The sequence below is a fragment of the Madurella fahalii genome (assembly GCF_045866475.1).
Source record: "Madurella fahalii IFM 68171 DNA, scaffold_6, whole genome shotgun sequence".
Taxonomy (NCBI): Eukaryota; Fungi; Ascomycota; class Sordariomycetes; order Sordariales; genus Madurella; species Madurella fahalii.
The window spans coordinates 3,770,693-3,792,684 of NW_027263976.1; the positions used below are offsets into that span (position 1 = coordinate 3,770,693).

Sequence of the window (21,992 nt, forward strand, 5' to 3'; positions counted from 1 at the left end):
GGCTGTGTCACCCGGTCCTAAAAGTGTAACCGGTCTGGCGGAGGGCCAGGAGGCTCGGTATCGCAATCGAACGGCCATCGCGGCGGAAACAGCCGAGCCGGTCTGGGCTGCACCTCGTCACGGATTCCCCTCCCATTGGTCGGCCGCCGGCGATGACGCACAGCAAGGTGCATGGCCCTAAGCCACGGACCCGTGCTGAGATCCCCACGGTGACCGCGATCCGCATTGTTTACCGGGCCGTTCAGGGGCGGCGAGCCCGTGAAGATATCTCCCCAGAGTCCCAGACCGGCTCGTGCGAGATTAACCCCACAGAGGCTACCGAGGCACGCCTCGGCTCCCAATTAAACGTAGACAAGGCAGCAGTCGGGCTTAGCTGCCGCCTTGATTTTTTTCTTCGTTTTACTCCGTTTGAGGCTTTAGTTCCCCCGGAAAGTTTGGATCCGCTATTCTGGTTGAATGGACCAAGAGCATTGGGTCGGCTCCAGGCAACATCGGGCAGCAAAGTGCAACGGGGTTGAGGCTCTGCGGTACATCCAGAGCCAGTAGTTACATACCTCCGTGAATACAGTATCAAAGTCGTGGTGAATCCCCACAGAACAAGCCCAGGCTGCAAAGTGCAAAAGGGTGCTTAGAGATAGTATAAATACTCCGCGTATGACAGCCCCTTAGGGCAACCGGGGCGGCCTCCAGTCTAAACCTTGGCAAACCCCAGTTCCCCATTGCACCACCCCCTTTCCAGTGCCACCACCACCGCCCGTCTGTCGGTCGGCCACCCCCCGGATCCCAGCAATCCGTGGCCTGGCCAGAATAACCACACCGCTAATTGGGGAGAAGTGCCTCGTCGACCCGAACGTGCAGATGAGTCCGCGAGGCCGCCAGCTGCGCCTGACCGACAGTCCAGACTGAACCAGCCCCCCCCCCCTGGGCATCCTTTTTTTATTGGGGAACAAGCATTCCTTCCCATGCTTGCCGCAGCTGAGGTCTCCTTTCTCGTGTCGGGGATGGACCGGGCCTGTCCCCGGCATTGCCAATGCCAGCCAGGCCAATCGCATGCGTCAACCCCTGACTTGCCGCACGGCGATCCCAGTGGCGAGCATGTAGCTGTTAACGGGAGAGAGGGGTATTACTATACGGCTATGTTCAGGTGCGATGGTAGGTGCTCGCCAACGGCTTGGGGGTGGGGAGTTGCTACAATCCATTCAACATGGATAGTGCCAGGCTAACCTGTTTGGGGACCGGTAGGGCCCTTCATTCCTCCCACCGTTAACCAACGTGGTAATGGAAACGGTGCGGGTACGGACACGGCGTCGATGAAGGTATCCTTTGACAGGGAGGATCTCGCAACGCGAGACAGCGACTTGGGGACGCAGAGTGGCGGCAGCTGAGGCATCCTTTTAATGCATGCAATACGGAGTAGTATTGCTTGAGTATCTACTTGGCCGAGCGGAGTGATATCGGCTAGAGACACTAGGGGCTTAAGAAGTTGGTAGTCGCTACTAACAGGTGGTTTCAGCCCTTTTGTGGGGAGGGTTCCTTTTGTATCATACCATACACGGCGCGGCTGGAACTAGTACTGTTGTACCTGCATTAGCGTAGTGTAGTTTCATCCAACTGTGTTACTATCTTAGAGTCGACCATCGACATGCTTGAGATCAATAAGTCCGAGTTATCCACCGGGACCACACTCCACATTTGCCGCCAGCCGCCTCAAACTCATATTGGCTAGGTATCCAATACGTCGAGAGGTGGGCTCACTTGTATAACCAGGCACATGAAAAATCACAATCATCCCCGGCTCCGAATGAGGCTAGTAAGTAGGGAATAACTGCGGTTATCATATCAGACCTCGTAATCTTCATAAGCATCACAGTGTCATGTCAACGCAAGATATGGAAATAACTTTCCCCCTGTATACTCATCTTTCAGTTCACTAAACATGATGATGTTTAGCGAGTAGGTATGTGATTACTAGATATTGAAATCGCGGTTGCGCAATCTCGAGACTGTCTGCAATGTCAGGTGCACATGGGCTCTAGGTATTGGCCGGTCTGCCCCTAAGTAGTTACCTGCAGTTTATTTCATGATAGAATGAACGGTTGTATGAGACTGGATGATAAAGTGTACTGGTTTTGATAATCACAAACAAGGAATTTCTTAGGTAATTACTAAGTTCTTAGACTTGTAATGTCTTTTGTTCGCTTTCGGTTTCTCGATTCGTTAGATGCCTCTCCGTGACGGGGGCGAATATGTGGTAGAAGTACTAGTAACAGGTTTTGAAAAATGACTTCTTGCGGGAAGAGCGGAGCATGTCACAGGAGCAAACACCCCTTTCCGCGCGATCACCCACTTCTTTCAAGGCCACCTGGAGGACCTCCTTCAACTGTACCTTTAGCCTCTCGTTCTGGGTATATATTCCGTCGGTCAACCACACCGATTGCAGGAGGCAAAGCCACCTGTGAATCCTGGGTATCTCGGTCTCCCTGTTGGCGATCCCGCCCGGCCCATAATAATCCTGCGTCTCGAGCAGGAACATGGCCCATGCTACAAAATGAGCGGCATGGTGGTTCTGGGCCCATCCTTCCTTTTCCTTGATGGAGTTCGGCACTACCCACGGCGAATTTGCCACGGGCCGGGACCTGCTCGGCTTGGCCGGCTTGATCACTTCGCGACGAGACTTGCTCGGCCTGAGCTTGCACATGGTCTTGATATCGAGCCAGAGCCGATTTGACTTGGGTTGGGACTCACCCTCGGCAAATAATTTCTCGATTTCCGCGAGATCTGGTTCCTGAGCATCATCACGGTGGTCCGTAAGGAAGTCTCTGAGATAGATATAGAAAGAAATGAGGAGGACACGGGTCACATCGTCTCTTGGGAGGTTGAGGTGCCTTGTCAGCAGCCCGACGTTAGCCGTAAGTACTTCAGACTCAGTCATTGTGGAAGTCCGTCGTCCCGATGCTGGTCAAGATCCGTTGAGGACTCGGGTGCGTTCCAAAGCTAAGTGTGGGAGAGTTTCTGGGGTGTTGTTGGAGGCTGCGCCTGCATGGTGCTAGAAATTATCTGTCCCAAACAAGCTAGCATTCACGATGTTTTTATCTCACTTCTCGAGGATTTGGGATTCCACAGGCAAAGCAGACAAACCAAGGTATTGTTTTCAAAGGTATTGAGAGCAACTGTGGGTTCCGGTGACTCGGACGACTAGTACTACACAACCCAGCTGTTTAGCAACAAGGCGAGTAGTAGAAGTCTAGTAAACAAGACGTCCCCGCACAACCAAAATTCGGGACAACTACTAGTACACTACCCTTTGTCAAATCCCATTTCGCAATGAATCAAGTACAAACCAGATACCACCCCTTCCCCCCCTCCCGCTCCCCTCCCCCTCCCCGGGTCAACGCCCCAACACCCCTAATTAGCACCTCACGCCCCGACCTCGAACTTGGTACAATCATCCTGCGGTCCCCTCTGCGCAATGGGCATAATGGGTGGTTGATGGTTCCTCGCCGCGACCATGGTGCAAACCCTGTACACGCCTACCGGCAGACCCCCCGAAACCTCGGCTTTGAGCGCACCCTTCCCATCACCGGCGTCATCCACCCCCTTGAAGAAGGCAAACTGCGTTGGATCCGGCGCCACGAGCGCCTTCAGGCTCCCAATCTCCTGGATCGTGACGTGCACGTGGCCAATGACGTCCCCGTTCTCGTCCAGGTCCTGCGGGGCCGAGTAGTAGTTAGTCGACGGGTTGGCGAGGAACCCGGCGCGGAGGTTGCGCGTCTGGATTTTGACGAAAAAGGTGGTCATGGGCTTGAAGCGGTCGCCGGGCTGCGGGGATGTGATAATCATGGAGATCATGTTGTTGGCCGAGGGGATGCGGCCCATGGGGATGCCGTTGCAGGAGCCGTTGCGGTTCTGCTGGCCGTTGGTGAGCGTGCGGCCGGCGCAAAAGTTGACAAAGTTGGCTTCGTCGCTCGGGGGCAGTTAGTGACTGTAATATTGGCTAGGGTTGAACGGGTAAAGAGGAGGGACATACGTCGCTGACTCTGAGAGCCCGGGCCTGATTCCTACTGTGCCCTCTTCCAGACCAGTGTATAAGCTGCCAGTCTGCAGAGCATCGGGTGCAATGCAAGTCGCGGAGGGCTTGGGCTTCTTTTTTCCCCGTCCGTTCCTCGCCTCGTAGGAGGCTAATGAACCTCTATCTACGGCTAGGCCGCGGGCTATGCCTAGGGAGGCGAGAAGCAAGGTGATTATGGTCAGCGGAAGCATCGTGTAGCTTTGAAGGATGATGGAACGGAAGTTGCGCTACGCATCCTCTCCCTTAAAATTAAGGAATCGGCGCAACAAAAAATACACATTAAGGATATCTTCCCGGAACTCAGTTGATTCAACCGCGCCGAGATGTGCTGGCTGCGGCCTCATCCTCTGTGATAGTAATTATTGCAAAAGACCTCGGCTAAATTCAACAGCCTCGAGAATAACAACCGCGCACTACATTGCGTATTGCGCCAGAAGGCGAACCCTGTCCTTCTGGGTGTTCAGAGAAGTGTATCTCGTGGGTTTTGTCCTTATTTGATGGAGCGCTTGGATGCCATACCGCTGTTCCCTACAGGGGCTGGGCTGCGAAGTGTATGGTGTCTCGCTGAGACGAGGAATCATGAGTCCTTAGTCACGTTGCAGTCCCAAGGGGTCGGGATGTGCACCACCATATTGTTTAGGGAGTTTGCGTTCCGTAAACGGCAATCCGCCAATTGTTCCGCCAACAGTGGGAAGGTAGTAACAATGAACCAAGAAGATCCTCCCCCTTCCCCTCCCCCAACCCCTCGTTGGCACTTCCCGCGAAAGCGGCGTGGGAACCCCGGAGCGGCAAGGGTAAGGCACGGCCGATAGCGAACGCCACCGTTACAATCCGGTCTCCGATGCTAAAGGATCCGGCATGATCTGCCAATCACGCTGTCGTACCAGACTACTACCCCCGGCTGATACATCCCAAAGTATTGTGTTGGCAGACAGGGCGCATATCGGACGTAGCCGGAGTGGGATGGGAGACGGGTCCTTGTCGGTACGTCGCCTTAAATCGCCCCGCGGCCCGATTCCGACCCGGTTGAACGTAGCGCTATTTCTTCGTTTCTCCCCACGCCAATTCAGGAGGTTCAATTTCCGAGACAACGGGTAGTGAAGGCTCTAAACCGTTAGACAGGGCTCCCCTTCCTTATTGTCCGCATTTGCTATTGTTTGATCGGTTCTTTGTGTACCATGAGCTCAAAGCCCAAGTCGCCTTCTCCAGAGGCACAAGCAGGGACAGAGCTCGGGGCACAAGCTGTGGCACAGCCCGCTCACATTCTCCCTGCCGAGCACTGGACTGAACAGGTACATCACTCCAACGAAAACGTACCACAAACCTTGTCTGACAATTCGCTGACGTCCGCTTCCAGGCATTGGATGATGACAATGACTCAAGCCTCGGCGACGACGCCGCCAGCTCGACTGCATCGCTGACTTCGAGCATCTTGGAGTACCGAACCCTCCATGGCAGAACCTACCACAGCGACAGGGTGACGGACGCTGATTATTGGTAATTATGCGGAAACTGCCTTTGAGTCGGGCGGGTAGGACGGCGTGCTTGATAAATACTGATCTGTTCTTGCTGCAGGACCCCCAATGACCAGAGGCAGATGGAAGCTGCCGATGTCGGGTGTGTTTTCCGCTCGGTTTGCTTCATCAGATCACGACATTTGTTTCTCAAGGAAACTAATGCAGACAACAGCCACCATTGCGTGACGCTTATTCATGATGGAGCCCTCTTCCGCGCGCCGCTCAAAGACGACGTTGAAGTAATTATGCCACATTCCCCCAACCGCGAAGACGCCTGCCCCCCTCGCCCTGCTGCCCGGTGACTAACCCAGCAAAGCGCGTGCTCGACGTAGGAACAGGAACCGGTGGGTGACTCCTTGCCACTTAGCCCCGTCACGAGGCTTTGCGTATACCCAACGTTGCTGATCGATACTTATCTCCGCAGGTATATGGGCAGTGTACCAACACCCCACTTTACTATCCTCAGAGCTATCCCAACTTCCACAAGCCACCACTAACCTCCTGTAATCAGCGACTTTGCAGACCAATTCCCCGAGGCCACGGTCATCGGCACCGACATCTCGCCCATCCAGCCCACCTGGGTGCCGCCCAACGTGAAATTCGAAATCGACGACGCCACCGTGGACTGGGCCTACCCAAACGACCACTTTGATTACATCCACATGCGCTATCTGATTGGCTCCATCAGCGACTGGCCCCGCCTGCTACGGCAAGCCTACCGGTGCTGCAAACCCGGCGGCTACGTCGAGTCGTATGAGACGTCGTGCACCTTCGACTCGGACGACGGGACCCTGCTCGACGGCTCGCCCATGGACCAGTGGGGGAAGGTGTTTGTCGAGGCGGGCAAAAAGTTTGGCAGGTCGTTTGATGTGGTCAGGGAAGGGATTGTCCAGGAGTCATTTCGCGAGGCCGGGTTTGAGGAGGTCACCGTGTGGGAGTTCAAGGTGAGCCCGGCACAGTTCGAGCTGGCTTCTCAGCCGGTTCACGTGGCTTTCTGGAAACCCAGCTGACCATGGCAGTGCCCTGTCGGCAGGTGGCCCAAGGATGAGAAGCTCAAGGAGATTGGCCAGTATGCCCTCTTATCCATAGACCTTGACATCGAGGGTAAGTTTGCCGCGCTCCCGGGCTGAGTGAACACGCGGAATTAACACGAGGTACCGCAGGATGGATCTTGTATATCTGGTCGCAGGTGATGGGTTGGACGAGAGAGCAGATTGCGGTATACATCGCCCATCTCCGCAGGCAGCTGCGGGATCCAAAGGTGCACGCCTACTTCCTCATGCGTTGCGTCTATGGTCGCAAGCCAAAGGAGGATCAGCCTGCGCCTGCGCCGGCTGCGTAACACTGGCATCGCTCAGCATTCTTTTGGTGTTTTTGGGGAGCATGTCGGGGTGGGGAAGACACCACGCTAAGACCTGGGTCATGGCTAGAAGGTGCCATTATAGTCGTCTCTAGATACTAGATACTTTGGGGTGCATTGAGGAGGTGGCGCGGGCAATAGCACCTCCGTCATCCTTCGTTCCCGTGCTCCTCGATCCCAGCTGTCTTGCAAACGGCGCCAGGCTATCTGATCTCCATACCACCCTAGACGAACTGACTCAAGACCTCGAGAGGTGTGTTGGGAAAGGCCGGGGTGCGTGAGGAAGAGGCATTCTTCCCAGATGATGTTACGGAGCTCCCCGGGGAGGGGCATGAAGGGTGAAGAAAGCTGTCGTATTAGCGGGTTGGGTTGTCTGTTGTCTGACAAGCGGATGCGTTTTTTAATGACTGCAATTATGGAAGGTGATGATGATAAGGATGATGTTTGAGGTTGATGTTTAGATGAAAAAAAACTGGAACCAATGAGAGCTAAGCAATACGGTCCAAACACACACATCCCTAGACGTACATGCCCAGCCATGTCTATACCTAGGGTACATCGACATATTCACACATACACCCGGGGATACAATGCCCTGTGCCTGCCGCAGTCACTGAAACTGACTTCCGATGCCAAGAAGATCCGTTGGCATGTCCGTCGTGAGTCCCTTCGAAGACACGCTTACATGGTTCAAGTCCGCAGCGAGCTCCTCAAGCTCTTCAGCCATACGTTCCATACATAGGGTACTATCCACCTCGCAGATCAGACTAAATGTGCGCTTCTTCAGTTTTGCGGGCTTGGGTTTGCCGCTAAAAGCCACGTGGAGCAAATCAGCACAAGTAAACGAGTGATCTCAGGCTACCAGCCGAAGTAATGGAGTGGAAGAACCAAATTTACCGATCAGCAATGCTCCCTACAGCTCCAAGGGACTTCGTCTTTCTTGGCGAAGCCATTGCAACACAGATTGGGTTCGCGGTTGCAGTGCGTTGGTACGAGAAATCGAAGATGAGGACTTGACGATGGACCGAGTGGTGGGAACGGCATCGCATTCTACTTCACGGGTCGATGAAGTGACATCTTCAACATTTTTATAGCGGCAGAACAGTCGTAGCTTATTGTGATGGCAAGAGCTGAATGGGCTACTCAGTCGAATGCAGCTGTGTGTGATACCAGATATTTGGGGACTTGTGCAAGTGCGCATTGACACAGGCAGCACAACTGGCTCTGGTCGGCGCGCGCTACTCTCCTATATGGAGGTTCCATTACTGCCGTCACGGACGCACAAGTGGTATAACTAACGCCACACGACGACACGAAAGACATGTGCAGCACGTAAAACGGAGGTGTAGGTGACTGCCCCTTTCTCGGTATTTTTGTGACTTGCACGCCACGTCCGGAGCGATTGGTTGGTTGTACTGTACGAAGCCTCCCGTGTCTCTTTCGGGTTAGCTTCGTGCTGGTTGTGTTCGGTGTGTGGCTGTGTTTCAGGGCCACTGATCAGGTTCAGGCCTGACCTCCAGTTTCCGCCTTGGCGCTGTCCCATTTCAACACAACTCAAACTCATCGTCACTACCTTACCTTCGGTATCCATCTCGTCGACCAGACATCGAAGCCTGTTGATTCAAGGGCAGCTGGCAAATTGCCTAGTCATACCTGCAGGCACCTCTTTCTACCTTCTACACCTGCTCCTGGATCTGGACCGAGACAGACCATCGGACCAGGACACCTCAACCCATTACCATGGAGCCTTATGAAGACCAGGATTTATTCGCCGACCATCCAGGCCCTATCTCCTATGTTCCGCCCGTAGTGTATGACGGCGGGTCTAGCGAATACGGTAACATATTCCATGATGGTGACCTCGCCAACTCGAACGAACCATGCGCTCCACGAATCGATGCCGTCCCTCCCAATGGATCATACCCCACTCCCCCGAGTCCCAGCATAATCCCTCAGGAGTGGTTGTTTTTACACTCTGCAGCCCATACCCAGGCCTGGTTAACGCAAGAAAACATGGAAAGCATCCAACAAGGCCGGAACTGGACCGACGCACCCCTTTCCCTCCCAATCACCCAAACACGACATCAGCCAAACTCGTCCCAAGCCGCAATAGAGAAGTTTGAGCGAGCATGCAAAGACGATGCTTCCGATATCTCCATAGCCGCGACATGGGGCACTCAGAGGCAGGATATCGCACACACCACTCTGATAAACGACACCGAAGATAGAACCATCGAGGAATGCCCCCAAGGAGAAGAGAGAAGGTCCTTCGACAACAATGAAAGACATCATCCTTCGAACGATTCCGTAAAGTTCAGCCAGCCATTAGCTTCAGCCTACACTAATTGGACGTCCCTCGGTACAACTCAGGATACCGAAACTCTCGGTATCCCCCGCGCCCTCCTCCGCAGAGGCTCACTTCCCATAGGAGATCTCGACAAGGCAACAGATCCCAATGAAGAACAGAAAGTATTAGAGCCCCCCGGAACTGAGGAGGGCAAAGTGATAGAGCACTCGACAGACGAGTCGGAACACAAGGGAACTGTAACCGATACAACGGATGATTCCATGAAAGGGGAAGCCAAAAATGCATCTGTTGGGCGGATACACAATGCGAGGAGTCCCAGAATGTTTCGCCAAGTTGGGGTTGGGAAAATCCGACTTGACCTGGTCACACTGTTGAGCCAATACGTCGCCACTGCCCGAGGCCGGACTGTTGAAGGCTCTGAGGACGCATCGTTCTCATCCGGATCGTCTGAAATCGGTGATGATGATCAAGATGCCGAAGCCCCTTCGGATGAAAACAGCCATGCTGATGGGGGGGGCGATCCCACCTACCAGGCAGCAGGTATCTCGTCAGGCCCGACTACAGCAGCGCCCGCTACTTCAGCGAACAAGAGAGCCGCACCAAATGAAAATACCGGAAATGGCGAAGGGGACGGGAATTCTCCCAAGCGGCGAAGACTCAACCCGAAACCCCCCGACACGTCCAAGTCAAATCTAGCTCGGTTTGCCTGCCCATACCAGGCATATGAGCCATTCCGGTCGTGCTTGAGACGGACAAAGCGAAACCCGGAGGGTGGGTGTGACGGCATCATTCGTCTCAAGTACGCCATCTTTCCTGGTTGACGGCGGCTGTTGTTAACTATGCTAACATCGCCCAGACAGCACCTAGCACGGAAGCACATGGTCTCGTATCGATGCCCGCGTTGCTGGATATCATTCGACACACGGCGAAAGGGAGCCGACCACCGCAATAAGGGAGGCTGCATCGAGAAGCAAAAACCCGACGACGAGTGTTTCATGGATCCCTGGCATGAAGCCCAGGTTGAGAAAGCATACAGCAGCACCTCCGAAGAAGAGACGTGGTGGAGCCTCTTTCGTCTCCTCGTATCCAGCGTTCGGGGGTTGGATGAGGCCACATTGCAAGCTCGGTATTGGCCATGTAAGCCGCAGACTCCGTCATTTTCGCGAAGGCAACACGTTAGAGGGTTTAGTTTTGACATGGCACTCCCTCGCAACTTTAGACTACGTTCACCTCGACATGTCCCTAATGATTCCTGCCCTGACATTTTCGGACGTCTCGTTCCACGCCCTCGGAACGTCATCCCAGGGAGAAACCAGAATGTCCAACAGGTACGCATGGTCCCCACGCCAGAGAAGCAACAGCGATCACAACTCTAACCCACCAACCAGTACCGAAGCCCTCAGCCTTGGACAACCGGACCCACTCTTCTTGACAGCAGGCTCCGCCATCCCCAGCAGTAGCAGGCTATCCTACTCGCTGGAGTCACAAAGCCTCTCCGTGCCCATATACGCAGCGTACTCACCAGCCCCCGACGCCCTGTCTCCGTTCGGCAGCTACCAGCCACCCACGCAACCCGTTGTCTTCACCCCTTCCACAACAGTCGACTCTCAGTCCCGGCCGTCAAACCCCTCCTCATCCCCGGATACCGCGGATACCAGCGCCAACCAAACGCCAGGTCCTGTACCTGCGCCGGCATCGCAAGCTCAGGCAAACCTCGAAGCTCAGTCTTGGCACCCACAGCCACAACGCAACGCCGAACGCCTGAGACAGCGACTCACACAGACAGAGGCTGAAAATGAAGAGCTGCGAGAGATGCACCGCCTGAGCCGCATCGACCTCGGCCGTGTCCACTTGGTTTTGGATGAGGTCCTGGACATGGCGCTACCAAAAACAGTGTACGAGAAGCTCGCAGGGGTGTCCGAGATGTTGGGCGACGTAATGAAGAAGCTTCGTTGATGGATAATTAGCTGCCTACCTTACCTTCCCTAGCGCTCCATTAGCGAGGGCATCGGATCTCGGATTGGCCAAGTGGTATATTCGTCCTTGGATCGCTAGACAACAGGACGCCCGAGAAAGACGGTACATTTCCCTTCCTCGACAGCCGCAACAACGTTCGATATCCCCACCTACCTGGAAAAGTGAGACAAGAACGTTCCTGGACGTGGAGCGACCGCCCCGACCACCCTCAGTTTGATCTGCAATCCCCCCAAGTCCGTGTACATGTGGCTCGATCAGACGGGCAACTCTCCTACGCGTCCCGCAGGCGAGCTCAACATCACCGAAAAGGGGGTATTCTGGGATTGCGTACGCTATAATGCATCAGACTGGAGACCCTTGGGCTTCCGTGGAGACTTTTCGCCCAAGTTCTAAGACTCAGACGCGCGGATGGTTAAGTCCCTCCTACTCGCTGGCGCGCGGGCAGGCGTAGAAGGCCGGAAGTCAGAGCTGTACCGCCTGTGGAGACGGCTGGTCCAGGACTATACCTGGCTGAAGTCTTCAGACTCTGGAGATCGTATCCTCGCCATACAGGGTGCAGCAAGGCATATTGAGACCGTTCTCACGAAGGACTCCTGCGTTGTTCGCATCTGGCGCGGCGATGCATTGCGCTCTCTGATCTTGCCTATCGAACCCAGCGAAGACCATTACGTGGGTGTGTGGGAACGCAATACGCCTGCTACCGTGGCTCCGTCCTGGTTACGGACGTCTGTGTGGCATCTTATTCAGTATATACCAATTTCGGTAACCCTCTACACCACGAAACGTCGTGAATCGCAATATCGAGCATTTCAAGCCATGCGCTACAATCCTGAAGAGCTCAGCAATGCAGCCCAGTCCACACTCCGCCAGGGAATCCACAGGGGAGATCACCGCCAAAGCGCCTCCCGCGAAGATCGGTGCAGGAGAAGTTGACGTCGGGCTGCAAAGGTGTTTCTCGAGCCGCGCTTCCACTGGTTGTGGAGGTCCGAAACCGAACCGACCATGATGCGGCGAGACATCTTCGGAACTAACTTGCATGGTTTTTGGAGGATGTTTCTTCCATAGAAGCCGCTGGTCATGCCTATTCTCGACTGCGGATACAAAGACTTGCAACGGGCGCGGTGTTGCTTGATATTGGCAGAACGGACACGTCATGCGTTCTCTCGACTGGGGTTGCTACTTACCAGTAGTCTTGGACATGAAGATGGGACCGCCCTGTATGAACGATCCGGAGTTGTGCCCTAACGAGAGCTGTGGGAACCCGTCTCGCTAGACTGGAAGACGGATGCCGTGGCAAAATGCAGACAGTGCGGCTGATATAGACAGTTGTTGTCCTGAGCGTGTATCATCATTTGTCGTCCCTCTTTCACTGCGTCTTCACGTGCGCGTGCCTTGAGATGGCGGTTATGGCCTTACCCGACTTTCTCAACGTTCTTCCCCACTCACCTCCCCATCACCTCAGGTGGGGCACCTGCTAGGTCCTCTCTCACGAAAGAGGTGAACTTCCCGGTACCAACACATCCTTCTGCGGCAAAATAGGTATCTAGGCCCGACCCCCGCCACAAAATCCATCACAGCGCCCATTGTTGATGGGGCGGTGGAGGAGGCGGTAGCAGCTTCGAGGATATCGAGAATCTCGAGTGTCACTTCTTCACTATCGATGTGAGCGGCTTCGGGCAAATCTAGTACGTATCCGTACCCACATACTGGACACCCTCCTTTTCGGACAGTCTCTGAGGCCCAGCCTAAAAACAAGACGCTAAGTCAATTACCAGTTCTTTTGCCCGGACTAACATACGGAGAGCTATTGAATTGTGATTTATAATAGTATTATTGTTCCTACGCCGCTCTACTTCCAGAGGGTGTGACGGTCCTTCCACCGCTACTTACCCACGTAGGAAAACCGTACTGTATACGTAAGCTGGATGAAAAGACCCTAATCAATGAATACCTGAAAACAACAGTAGTAAGAAGGTCAGTCTGTGGAAAGGAAAGGAACGTATTTTATAAAGCCGTGGATCTTCTAGCCTTCAGCTTTGATCACGGCCGTTGTCTCCTATTCTTTTGCTTACAGCAGAGGTACCTTGCTAGAGGCCTGTTCAGATGCTCAAGGCATATGACGGTAGTTAATCAAGTCACACAAAGCTAATAATAAGGTATGAAAGAGGGAAGAGTTGCCTTCTTATTCTTGCGTGCAGTCGAGTGACTGACTGTTGACTTCTCTAATAATATAGACAAGAGGGAAGCCCTATTTGTATCACAAGGCACGTGACGAAGTCTGGCCTTCTTCTACTCCGCTTCAATATCGTATCCATTAGGATAAGGTGGTCCACCAGTGCTAGGACATCCAGTCGACCATCCGTTCCAGAGTTACCTCTGCTTCTTGAGGTTGCAGGTACAGCACTCAGACAAGCAACTGCACCTCGACTCACAATATCACGCATCAATTCAGCGCGGATATCTCGCTAGGATGTCTATTAGCGCCAACTATCTAAAATGTTCTCTATCCTCCGCTCTAACAGTTAGCCCGGTTCTTTTCCCAGTCTGTCTTCTTTGTTATACTTTCGCCAACTGTTGAGGGAGAGGTCCGGATATTGGAAATGCAGTGTTCAAGATGTTACTCAGTGGTTGCGAGGTCAAGGGGTTGTCTGGTGACTGCGGGGCCTAAATGCCGACCAAGCAGCCGTACAGCAGCCCAAGACCTAGCTCTACCTTCCGGCATCCCAGATAGGTGCTGAGGAAGCCGATCCACAATACCGGTACATTTTCTCACTGCGCGCCGAGATTCCAGTTCTAGAAGGGCTTAGTAAGGGCTTCGGCAGAGGTTTAGAGAGAGCTTTGCGCCAATTACCCAGAGGACTCAATCTTTCCAGAGCTGGTCTTGTATTTTAGCCCATTGGCTGCTCCATTATCCGGCAACGTTTATATGACACACCCCATCCCCATGCACCCTGGATCCCGGCACCGACGCGTCATGTTGTGGAATTCTGGGGTACATGATCAGTTTCAGGCAATGTAATTAGACTCAATTTATATTTCTTGTTCTATGTTGTCTTATTTCATTTCTCTCCTTATTAGAGCCGGCAGACGGGTTCGGAGCAAGCCGAATGCACAGAAGATGGTTAAAACCCCATTTGCATTTCCTTTTTCGCTCGTGTCACCAGGGTTGCGTCAAATTTTCTACCCAGGTTGACCGAAGCCATGCTCTCTGTCCTGAAGCTAGTCGCGGCCGCGGCCCTGCTCGCGGGCTCGGCCGCCGCCGCCGCCATCCCAACGTTCACCCAGGCCCAGATCGACTCGGGCGAGGCCCTCCGCCAGCTGGGCAAGATCGCCTACGACACCGCCATGGCTCGGGCGGCCAAGGCGACGACGGGTTGTACGAAAGACAAGGTCAAGATCCGTAAGGAATGGTGAGGTCCCTCATTCCAACGGGCCCGAGGCTCAGACAGAGAGGGGCGGTTACTGACGGCGTGCCGGTAGGAGAAATATGACTCTCGAAGACAGGAAGGCTTATCAGGAGGGGTATGCGATTTTTTTTAGAAATCTTATTCCTGAGTTCTTCGTCTTTGCCAGCTGGGTGTCTTGAGACACGCCGCTGCCCACCGCCTGACGCGAGACAAGTAACTAACCGATATCCACCATTAGCATTCAGTGCCTAATGCAAAAGCCATCACGGTACCAGAACATCCCAGGGGCCAAGTCGGCGTGGGACGACTACGGAGTACTGCACTACTACCAAACCCCCTATGTCCACAACGACGCTACCTTCCTCCTATGGCATCGCCACTACAACTGGGTCCTCGAACAGGACTTGATCAACCTTTGCGGATACAAGGGGACCTTCCCGTACTGGGAATGGGGGCTGGATTGCGGCAAAATGGACCAGTCGCCCGTGTTCGACGGGTCCGAGTACTCGCTCGGCGGTAACGGCGAGTTCGTCCAGGGCCACCGGGCGGCGATCGGGGGCGCCAGGCCCGGGACCGGCGGAGGGTGCCTCAATAGCGGGCCATTCTCCAACTTTACGGTGAACCTGGGCCCGCTCATGTCGAGGAATCCTCTGGCGTACAACCCGCGGTGCTTCAAGCGCGATCTCAACGACGACGTCTGCAACAAGTGGGCCACGCTGCGCAACACGACGGATACCATCCTTTCCACCAGCACCATCGCTGTCTTCCAGAGCGCCGTGCAGGGCGAGGGCGTCAGGGGCGACGGCGGCAAGACGTTCGGCATGGGCGTGCACACCGGCGGTCACTACGCCATCAGCGGCGACCCGGGCAGCGACTTTTACTTCTCGTCCCTCGAGCCGGGCTTCTACCTCCACCACGGCAACATTGACCGCATGCATTTCATCTGGCAGAACCTGGATTGGGATGCCAGACAGACCATCTCGGGCACCAACACCATGTTCAACCGGCCCCCAACCCCGGAGGCCGTGCTTACCGACAACATGGGATTCGAGCCGCTCAACCGGAACATCACCATCGGAGACGCCATGGACACGGTAGGAGGGACGCCGTTGTGCTACGTCTACGAGCCGTGGTGAGCGGAGTGAGGCCCAGGTTGCGGAGCGGTAGCCCGGGTACGAAGATGAAACTTAGTTTGTAGCTGTCGCGTGTGCTCAACCGTGGAGATTCAGAGAAACCTCAGGATACTTTTTCTTAGGACTGCAAATGCGGCGCTGTCTCCGTAGGCGTCTTAACCAGCTCGACTGTTTTCCTAGGTGGATCTGGGTCAGAACGTTCTTCAACTAGCTGCAAGGGCGACAAGAGCTCAGCAGTCAGGCCCATAGGACACGGCTCAGAGCGACTCCTATAAACCGATAATCCAAATTGTGAAAGATGTTGGCGTGAGCTTGTGCTGTGAAGGCTAGAGATCCTACCGGTCGTTGGCGTAGTCACGGTGCCGTTGAGGTCCGGGGCGTCATCATCTTCAAGCTGTCATGAATTTCATGCTAACCCGGGACACGAAGATTGCGCCTGCGACCAGGGTGGAAAGCATACTTCCCAGGTAGGCAGATGATTGTGGTTCTTTCGACTGTGGGACTGTCATTGCGGTTGCTCTTTCGTTCCGATATGCCGGTAAACGCACCGTTTGTTGCGAGTTTCAAGCTTGACAATGATAAGAGACTAATTAAACCTTCGCAACGGGTTTAAGATTATTTGCTTCTGGCTCTTTGTAATTGGGGTCAACCCCGGCAGGCCGCTAACGCACACTCCGCCGGTGACACGGCGTGCGTCTCCTGCAGAATACAGTAAGTTGGGTACGTTATGTTAATACCTGATTCACGCAAAGTTGTTCCTTGGAGGTTTGGGAACTTGAGTGCGTGGGTGGGACGTTAGCGATGGGATCCTCGATGCAACGCTAAGGTAGGTAATTAATGGCAAATTGCAAAAATCTGATACATAATCATTCAAATGATGTCTTGCAGTCCACGATGGTCAGGTGCAATTATTTTTGAGTTTTACATACGCCGGGGTTCAAACCACACGTTCGCGCACGCCAGAGTTGGGCAAGACGGAACTAGACACCGCGCGCTAGCAAGGCTCATCTAATTCAGGTAACATTGCTCACATTTACGCACCTTTCCTCCCCCCCCTCCTCCCATCACTTTTGGCAAGATCCTGCCACAACAGGCTAAGAATTGTTTTAACTCTAACCGGGGAGGCCTGAACCGGGTTCCCCTTAACGAGAGCCGAAATAAGCCCGCTTCCTTTCGAAACACACTCGGGAATACACGGCATTACCCCCATCACCTGCACTTCGTCTTACTCCCCCTGTTTCTGAGTACTATTCACTTAGGCGCGCAGTTCCTCGTCCCTTAACTCTTACATCCTCAATACCGATATCCCATGCATGTCATCCAGCTCCCGGAAGGCGACTTCCTCATCAATGTTAATCTCCAGACTGCTGAGTGAAGGTACCTAAATAGTAAGATAGACACAGTTGAAGCAGCATCCCCTGATCCTTCACTTGGAGGAAACAACTAGGATCCGATTGCTTGGGGGTTCTTAATGCAAACTCCTTGAACTGATCCCGGGAATCATGTGCCAATATTGGACTGTTTTTAGATCCGACATCTCGTTTTGGTGGTTGGTACAGCAGCAGTCTCCAGAGAAGGACAAATTCCAAGCGTATTTGGTCTTCAACAAGATATTGCTATACGCTGGCGTTCCGCACAGTAACACTGGCCAGAGCCGTCAAGATCGCGGCGTCTATTGATGTGATCCGAGTGAGTGGCCGAAGCGTGAGCAGTGCAAAGGTGGAGAAGCACTTTGCTCATCCCTCGTTGATTGACGGGTATAATACGGAAGTAGCTAATAGTTTGTGCGATGCCCGTATCTATCCATGATCACGAACGCCTAGGGTTCGGGGAGCTTGAGCATCTCCATGCCCGTTCTGGGTTCAACATCATGCAAACGGCGATCAGGCGAAACTCGGAGACGGTTGAGAAAGACGGAAAAAACTATCTTTGGAAAGGCTGGGTCACGGGTCATTTGGAAGACATCATGGATCCATGTGAAAAACTTGACAAGGATACCGAGGAGGCCAAAGGACCAGAAGCAAGGTACGCAGTCACAACCCACATTATACCCCCCATGACCAAATATCGTACCCGATGAAGGATCCAATCACCAGTCCCAATCAGGTTTTAGCATGTAGAAAGAGTGGTCCCGGACGGCGAAGCAGCATTCCGACAGTCACATATTCAACGTCAGGGGGTCAGGTTGCTAGATGAAGAGGAGCCGGAGGACCCGTAGTCAGCACTTGGAACATTACAATAGGCGAGTTTGCACGCTAATTAATACGCGCTCCCCAAGCGAATACGCTCCCTCTACAGTTCTAGCAACAACAACGGAGAGAGTCAATGCGACGACGTGGTCTGCTTGCGGTGTCGAACAAAGTATAAGATGGGAATGTCCTCGCCAACATTTACCAGTCAACAAGGAGAAAGCATCCGACATCCACACTGCGAACCGCCTGTACAGACAAACAGCAATACGATACAATGAGCGGCATCCTCTATCCAATCTCACTAGGGGTTCTGGCCCTGACTGGGGCCGCAGCTAGTGCCCCTACCGGGTCTGCTACAACCATCAAGCAATGCGTCCAGCTTGAAGTGCCTATCCCAGTTGTGGCCACCAACACCCACTTCATCATGCCCCAGGTTGACAGCACCACTGACGCCATCGACTGGGCGGTAAATGTCACCACCTGGTCGACCCTTGAGGCTGAGCGTGTTGTTGGCCCTGTGCCCGTCGACCGCACGTTCCGCATCAATGCGCAGCTTTGCGTCCCGTCGCAGAAGGGAGCTAAAGCCGAGATTTTGCAGATCGCCACCCACGGCCTCGGTTTTGATAAAAGGTTGGTGGTGTAGTTTCGGCCGACTGAGCAGCAGCAGCGGAGACTGACGGATATACGTTCGGTGTAGATACTGGGACGTGGAAGTTAAGCCGGAAGAGTACTCGTATCTCGATGCCGCCATCAGGAAAGGATACTCCGTCCTCACGTACGATCGGATCGGCACGGGCCAGTCCGAGAAACCGGACGCTTACGACATTGTGCAAATCCCCGTCGAGGTCGAGATCCTGGCCGGCCTGACGCAGCTCGCCCGCAGCGGGCAGCTGCTCAGCTCGTCCAGGGTGATGTCGACCACCAGCGGAGCCACCACCGTCCACGACTTCCAACCCTCCAAAGTCGTCCACGTCGGCCACTCGTTCGGCTCTTTCCTAACAGCCGGGATGCTCGGGCGGTACGGGAATCTCAGCGACGGCGCCCTCCTGACGGGCTTCCTCCTCAATGCCAAGCTGGGGAGTGTCGACGTGGCGCATTTCGACCACGAGTTCGCTCCCGAGCACGACCCCGTCCGCTTCGGCGAGTACTCGTCCGGGTACTTTGTGCTGACGACGGAGAGCTGCCTCCAGAAGCTGTTTTTCCGGAAGGGCGGCTTCGAGCCGGACCTGCTGACCTACACCGAGAAGATCAAGCAGCCCGAGACCGTGGGCGAGTACGCCTCGCAAGCAAACTCCAGGAGCCCCCCCGCGACCGAGTTCAGAGGGCCAGTTCAGGTGAGTCTCGACCGGGAACCCTTCCCCCCTTGCCCTTTTTTTTTTTTTTTTTTTTTTTTTTTTTTTTTTTTTTGGCCTCAGGGCTACTTGAAGGAAGGCAAGACGAACTGACGGATTTTACCCACATACAGTTCCTCGTTGGCGAGTTCGACTATCCCACCTGCGACGGCGACTGCAGGACTCTCTATGATGAGAACCTCGCACAGGGTATGTTTCCGGCGGCGTCCAATATTTTCCCCTATCTACAACCCAACACCGGTCACGCCCTGACGCTGGCTTCAAACGCTTCCGCCGGCTTCGAGGTCATGTTGCAGTACTTGGATTCACAGGGGTTGTAAAAGAGTTGGAGAAGAACACTAGAACTAGAGTCCCTAATTAAGACTTGCGTTGCCGCTTGGCTTGCTATATATCCTAGCAGGTTGTTTTCGACCCCATTCACGTTGAGGCGTCCGTTTTGGACTGTAGGAAATATCTCGCCAAACGGTAGGCCCACCTAATGAAAAGTACTTAGTAGGTAAGGTAGTTGGTGTGTATGCGTTCTTACCAATGCTGTACAAGTTGTCAATCGTCGGCATTCGTATCTGTGCATAAGGAGAAGCTGTGTGTGGGAAGCATCGCTCTACCTTAGTACTAGTAATTAGTGTGCGGAATTTGGAGCCGGTAGGGAATGCTGTCATGATACATCCAATTGGATGCCATCCGGCAGCTATGGCCGGCGCTAGTCTTGATGATGGATGGCCTCCTCCCATTCTTGGGCTACCGCTGGCTTTAAAATTTCCCCAAGGCTGCCGTACGTTATCAAGTATACTTACGCCGTAATTGTGGAACCAAGCCAAACAGCTGTAGACGAGTTAGACGCCACGTCTGCCGGTCTCCCACATGCTCAACAGCCAATCCGGAGCGTCTCAGGCCATTGACTTGGTTTAGTCCAAGGGGCGCGTGCCGAGACTGCTTGGTGCCGCCCGGGTATGCTGCGTCTTACCACACAGTCGGTAGCTACCCGTGGGCGGCCTTGGCAAGTGACAGAGTGTGCCAATGCCCTTGAGTTTTTGTCCGTAGAGGTCCTGGATGGTAGAACGCAGCCTAACAAATCCTGTCCCGACAGGCTGGGTCGGTGACGCGCCATCGCCCCGTGCTCGGCTAAGGTACTGAAGCTGATCTAGACGTCGAAATTTCCCAACCTCCAACTTCGAGTTTAGGGAGAAGCATAATGCGTCTCTGTTTATTGCACGGCAGAAAAAGCTGTGCTCGTACCTATGCCCGGCTTCCATTCTTTTCTTCAGATCTCTAGCAGAATGCTATGCGCGTGCACCGTCCTCACATCAGCAATCGCAGATTGGCTGAGCGCCACAATGCGTTATTTTCCGGTGGCAGGGGCCGTTGCAACTGTATTGTATCAATATCTCATCCACTAGCGCCGTTAACCGTATTATAGCAAATCTGAGCCATGAAAAGTGATGTGGCGTTTGGGTTCGTGGATCAAGCAATAAAACGCACCAAGAAGCGGGGGAGGCTAACTCACAAGTGGCCCTTGCGAGAGTCTACCCGTATTAACGATGGCTCCCGGGATGCTCGTCTGCTGTTTCCGATGATGAAGATGGTTCCTGACAAATCTCCGCTGCGTCCTGTCGGTAAGTATTAGCAGCCGAGGAGTAGCGGATAGGGGTGGTTGCGCTGAGGTAACGCCGGAGTTTCTATTTCGATCCGTGATACTAGTAGTCCGCAGTCGAGTCTAGAACGAAATATTTACCAACGTCAGCTCACCGGTTCAACTGTTTATGGCTCTTTTGCATGTCCCTAGCTCGTATACGATGCAGTGTGGTTGCAACGCTGGAACAAGCCGCGCCTGCAAACCGGGTCAACCTATTGCTAGCTCAGTCAAATGGCCCGGGACCGAAAAAGTTACATCGATGTGGGATATTGAGTGTCACGGTGTCAGTCGCGACGGATTCAGCTCGAGTTTCTAGACCGTCAATTTCTCCTTGGCTTCTTTCGCTGCTGCAGAATTCACGGCGCTGACCTTCCATATGAAGCGGTTAATATTGGGCCTACGTTGCATTGATCCACAGCTCGCAAATTGCCCAGATCGAGGTGCGTCTGCAACCCCACAGAAAAGGAGGACGGAGTCCCTGGTCGACGGCGTCCAGGCGGCGCAGTACAGTACTGTACAGTACGTCAGCGAAGAACCACTCCACTAGACCGTTTGAGCTTAGCAGGACAAGCAAGCCGTGAGACCGCCACAGACACGCTCCGGTTCGGAACTCTCAACCGCAGAGACGAGCTGATAAGGCAAAGGTACCGAGTCAAGTTCCGGGCCCCGCCTATTCGAAGCTCGTGTGTCCATCATTGGAAATATCAGCGCTCGCTCGCTACACAATCTCTAGCAGCGTTTCATTGCAGGTAGATGAGGTGGGCTTCCGAGAAAGGAAACTGTTGGACCGAGGGATTGATGGCTGCGACTTGCAATCTTTGATCCCTTCTGAGCTGAAAGCGCGCGTCAGAGGCATGGTGCAGCCAATTTCGGCGTGAAATATGCTGTGCGACTGACGACGCCCTTCCTAAACGGGCTTTCTCACCGGCCGACTTTTGTTTTTCTTTTTGGGAGGATCCCCGCTAAGGCCTGAGCCGACGTGGGTGGTGGCTTGGTCTATTGTTTGTCTAGCGTATGTCGCCCCGTATGTTCATGTAATGTCAG

At 54.0% G+C, this 21,992-nt stretch overlaps 6 protein-coding genes across 6 annotated transcripts; 4 read left to right on the forward strand and 2 right to left on the reverse strand.

Annotated features, from left to right (window-relative positions):
• Nucleotides 1-2,260: 2,260 nt before the first annotated feature.
• On the reverse strand, nt 2,261-2,932 carry MFIFM68171_11135 (uncharacterized protein; the record flags this gene model as incomplete). The annotated part of the gene is made up of 1 exon (XM_071066554.1): nt 2,261-2,932. The coding sequence occupies one exon, from the start codon at nt 2,930-2,932 to the stop codon at nt 2,261-2,263; it is 672 nt and encodes a 223-aa protein (XP_070922655.1).
• Nucleotides 2,933-3,417: 485 nt separating this feature from the next.
• Nucleotides 3,418-4,260, reverse strand: MFIFM68171_11136 (uncharacterized protein; the record flags this gene model as incomplete). The annotated part of the gene is made up of 2 exons (XM_071066555.1): nt 3,418-3,964; nt 4,028-4,260. 2 exons carry the CDS (start codon nt 4,258-4,260, stop codon nt 3,418-3,420), a joined length of 780 nt encoding a protein of 259 aa, XP_070922656.1.
• A 987-nt stretch (nt 4,261-5,247) lies between these two features.
• On the forward strand, nt 5,248-6,928 carry MFIFM68171_11137 (uncharacterized protein; the record flags this gene model as incomplete). Its single annotated transcript, XM_071066556.1, has 9 exons — nt 5,248-5,361; nt 5,427-5,566; nt 5,645-5,686; nt 5,759-5,825; nt 5,903-5,930; nt 6,011-6,023; nt 6,098-6,530; nt 6,606-6,690; nt 6,750-6,928. 9 exons carry the CDS (start codon nt 5,248-5,250, stop codon nt 6,926-6,928), a joined length of 1,101 nt encoding a protein of 366 aa, XP_070922657.1.
• Nucleotides 6,929-8,686: 1,758 nt separating this feature from the next.
• Nucleotides 8,687-11,210, forward strand: MFIFM68171_11138 (uncharacterized protein; the record flags this gene model as incomplete). Its single annotated transcript, XM_071066557.1, has 4 exons — nt 8,687-10,053; nt 10,111-10,391; nt 10,474-10,582; nt 10,643-11,210. The coding sequence occupies 4 exons, from the start codon at nt 8,687-8,689 to the stop codon at nt 11,208-11,210; spliced, it is 2,325 nt and encodes a 774-aa protein (XP_070922658.1).
• A 3,222-nt stretch (nt 11,211-14,432) lies between these two features.
• Nucleotides 14,433-15,774, forward strand: MFIFM68171_11139 (uncharacterized protein; the record flags this gene model as incomplete). Its single annotated transcript, XM_071066558.1, has 3 exons — nt 14,433-14,641; nt 14,712-14,753; nt 14,877-15,774. The coding sequence occupies 3 exons, from the start codon at nt 14,433-14,435 to the stop codon at nt 15,772-15,774; spliced, it is 1,149 nt and encodes a 382-aa protein (XP_070922659.1).
• A 2,463-nt stretch (nt 15,775-18,237) lies between these two features.
• MFIFM68171_11140 (AB hydrolase-1 domain-containing protein) lies at nt 18,238-19,635 on the forward strand (the record flags this gene model as incomplete). Its single annotated transcript, XM_071066559.1, has 3 exons — nt 18,238-18,593; nt 18,661-19,297; nt 19,429-19,635. 3 exons carry the CDS (start codon nt 18,238-18,240, stop codon nt 19,633-19,635), a joined length of 1,200 nt encoding a protein of 399 aa, XP_070922660.1.
• Nucleotides 19,636-21,992: the final 2,357 nt, after the last annotated feature.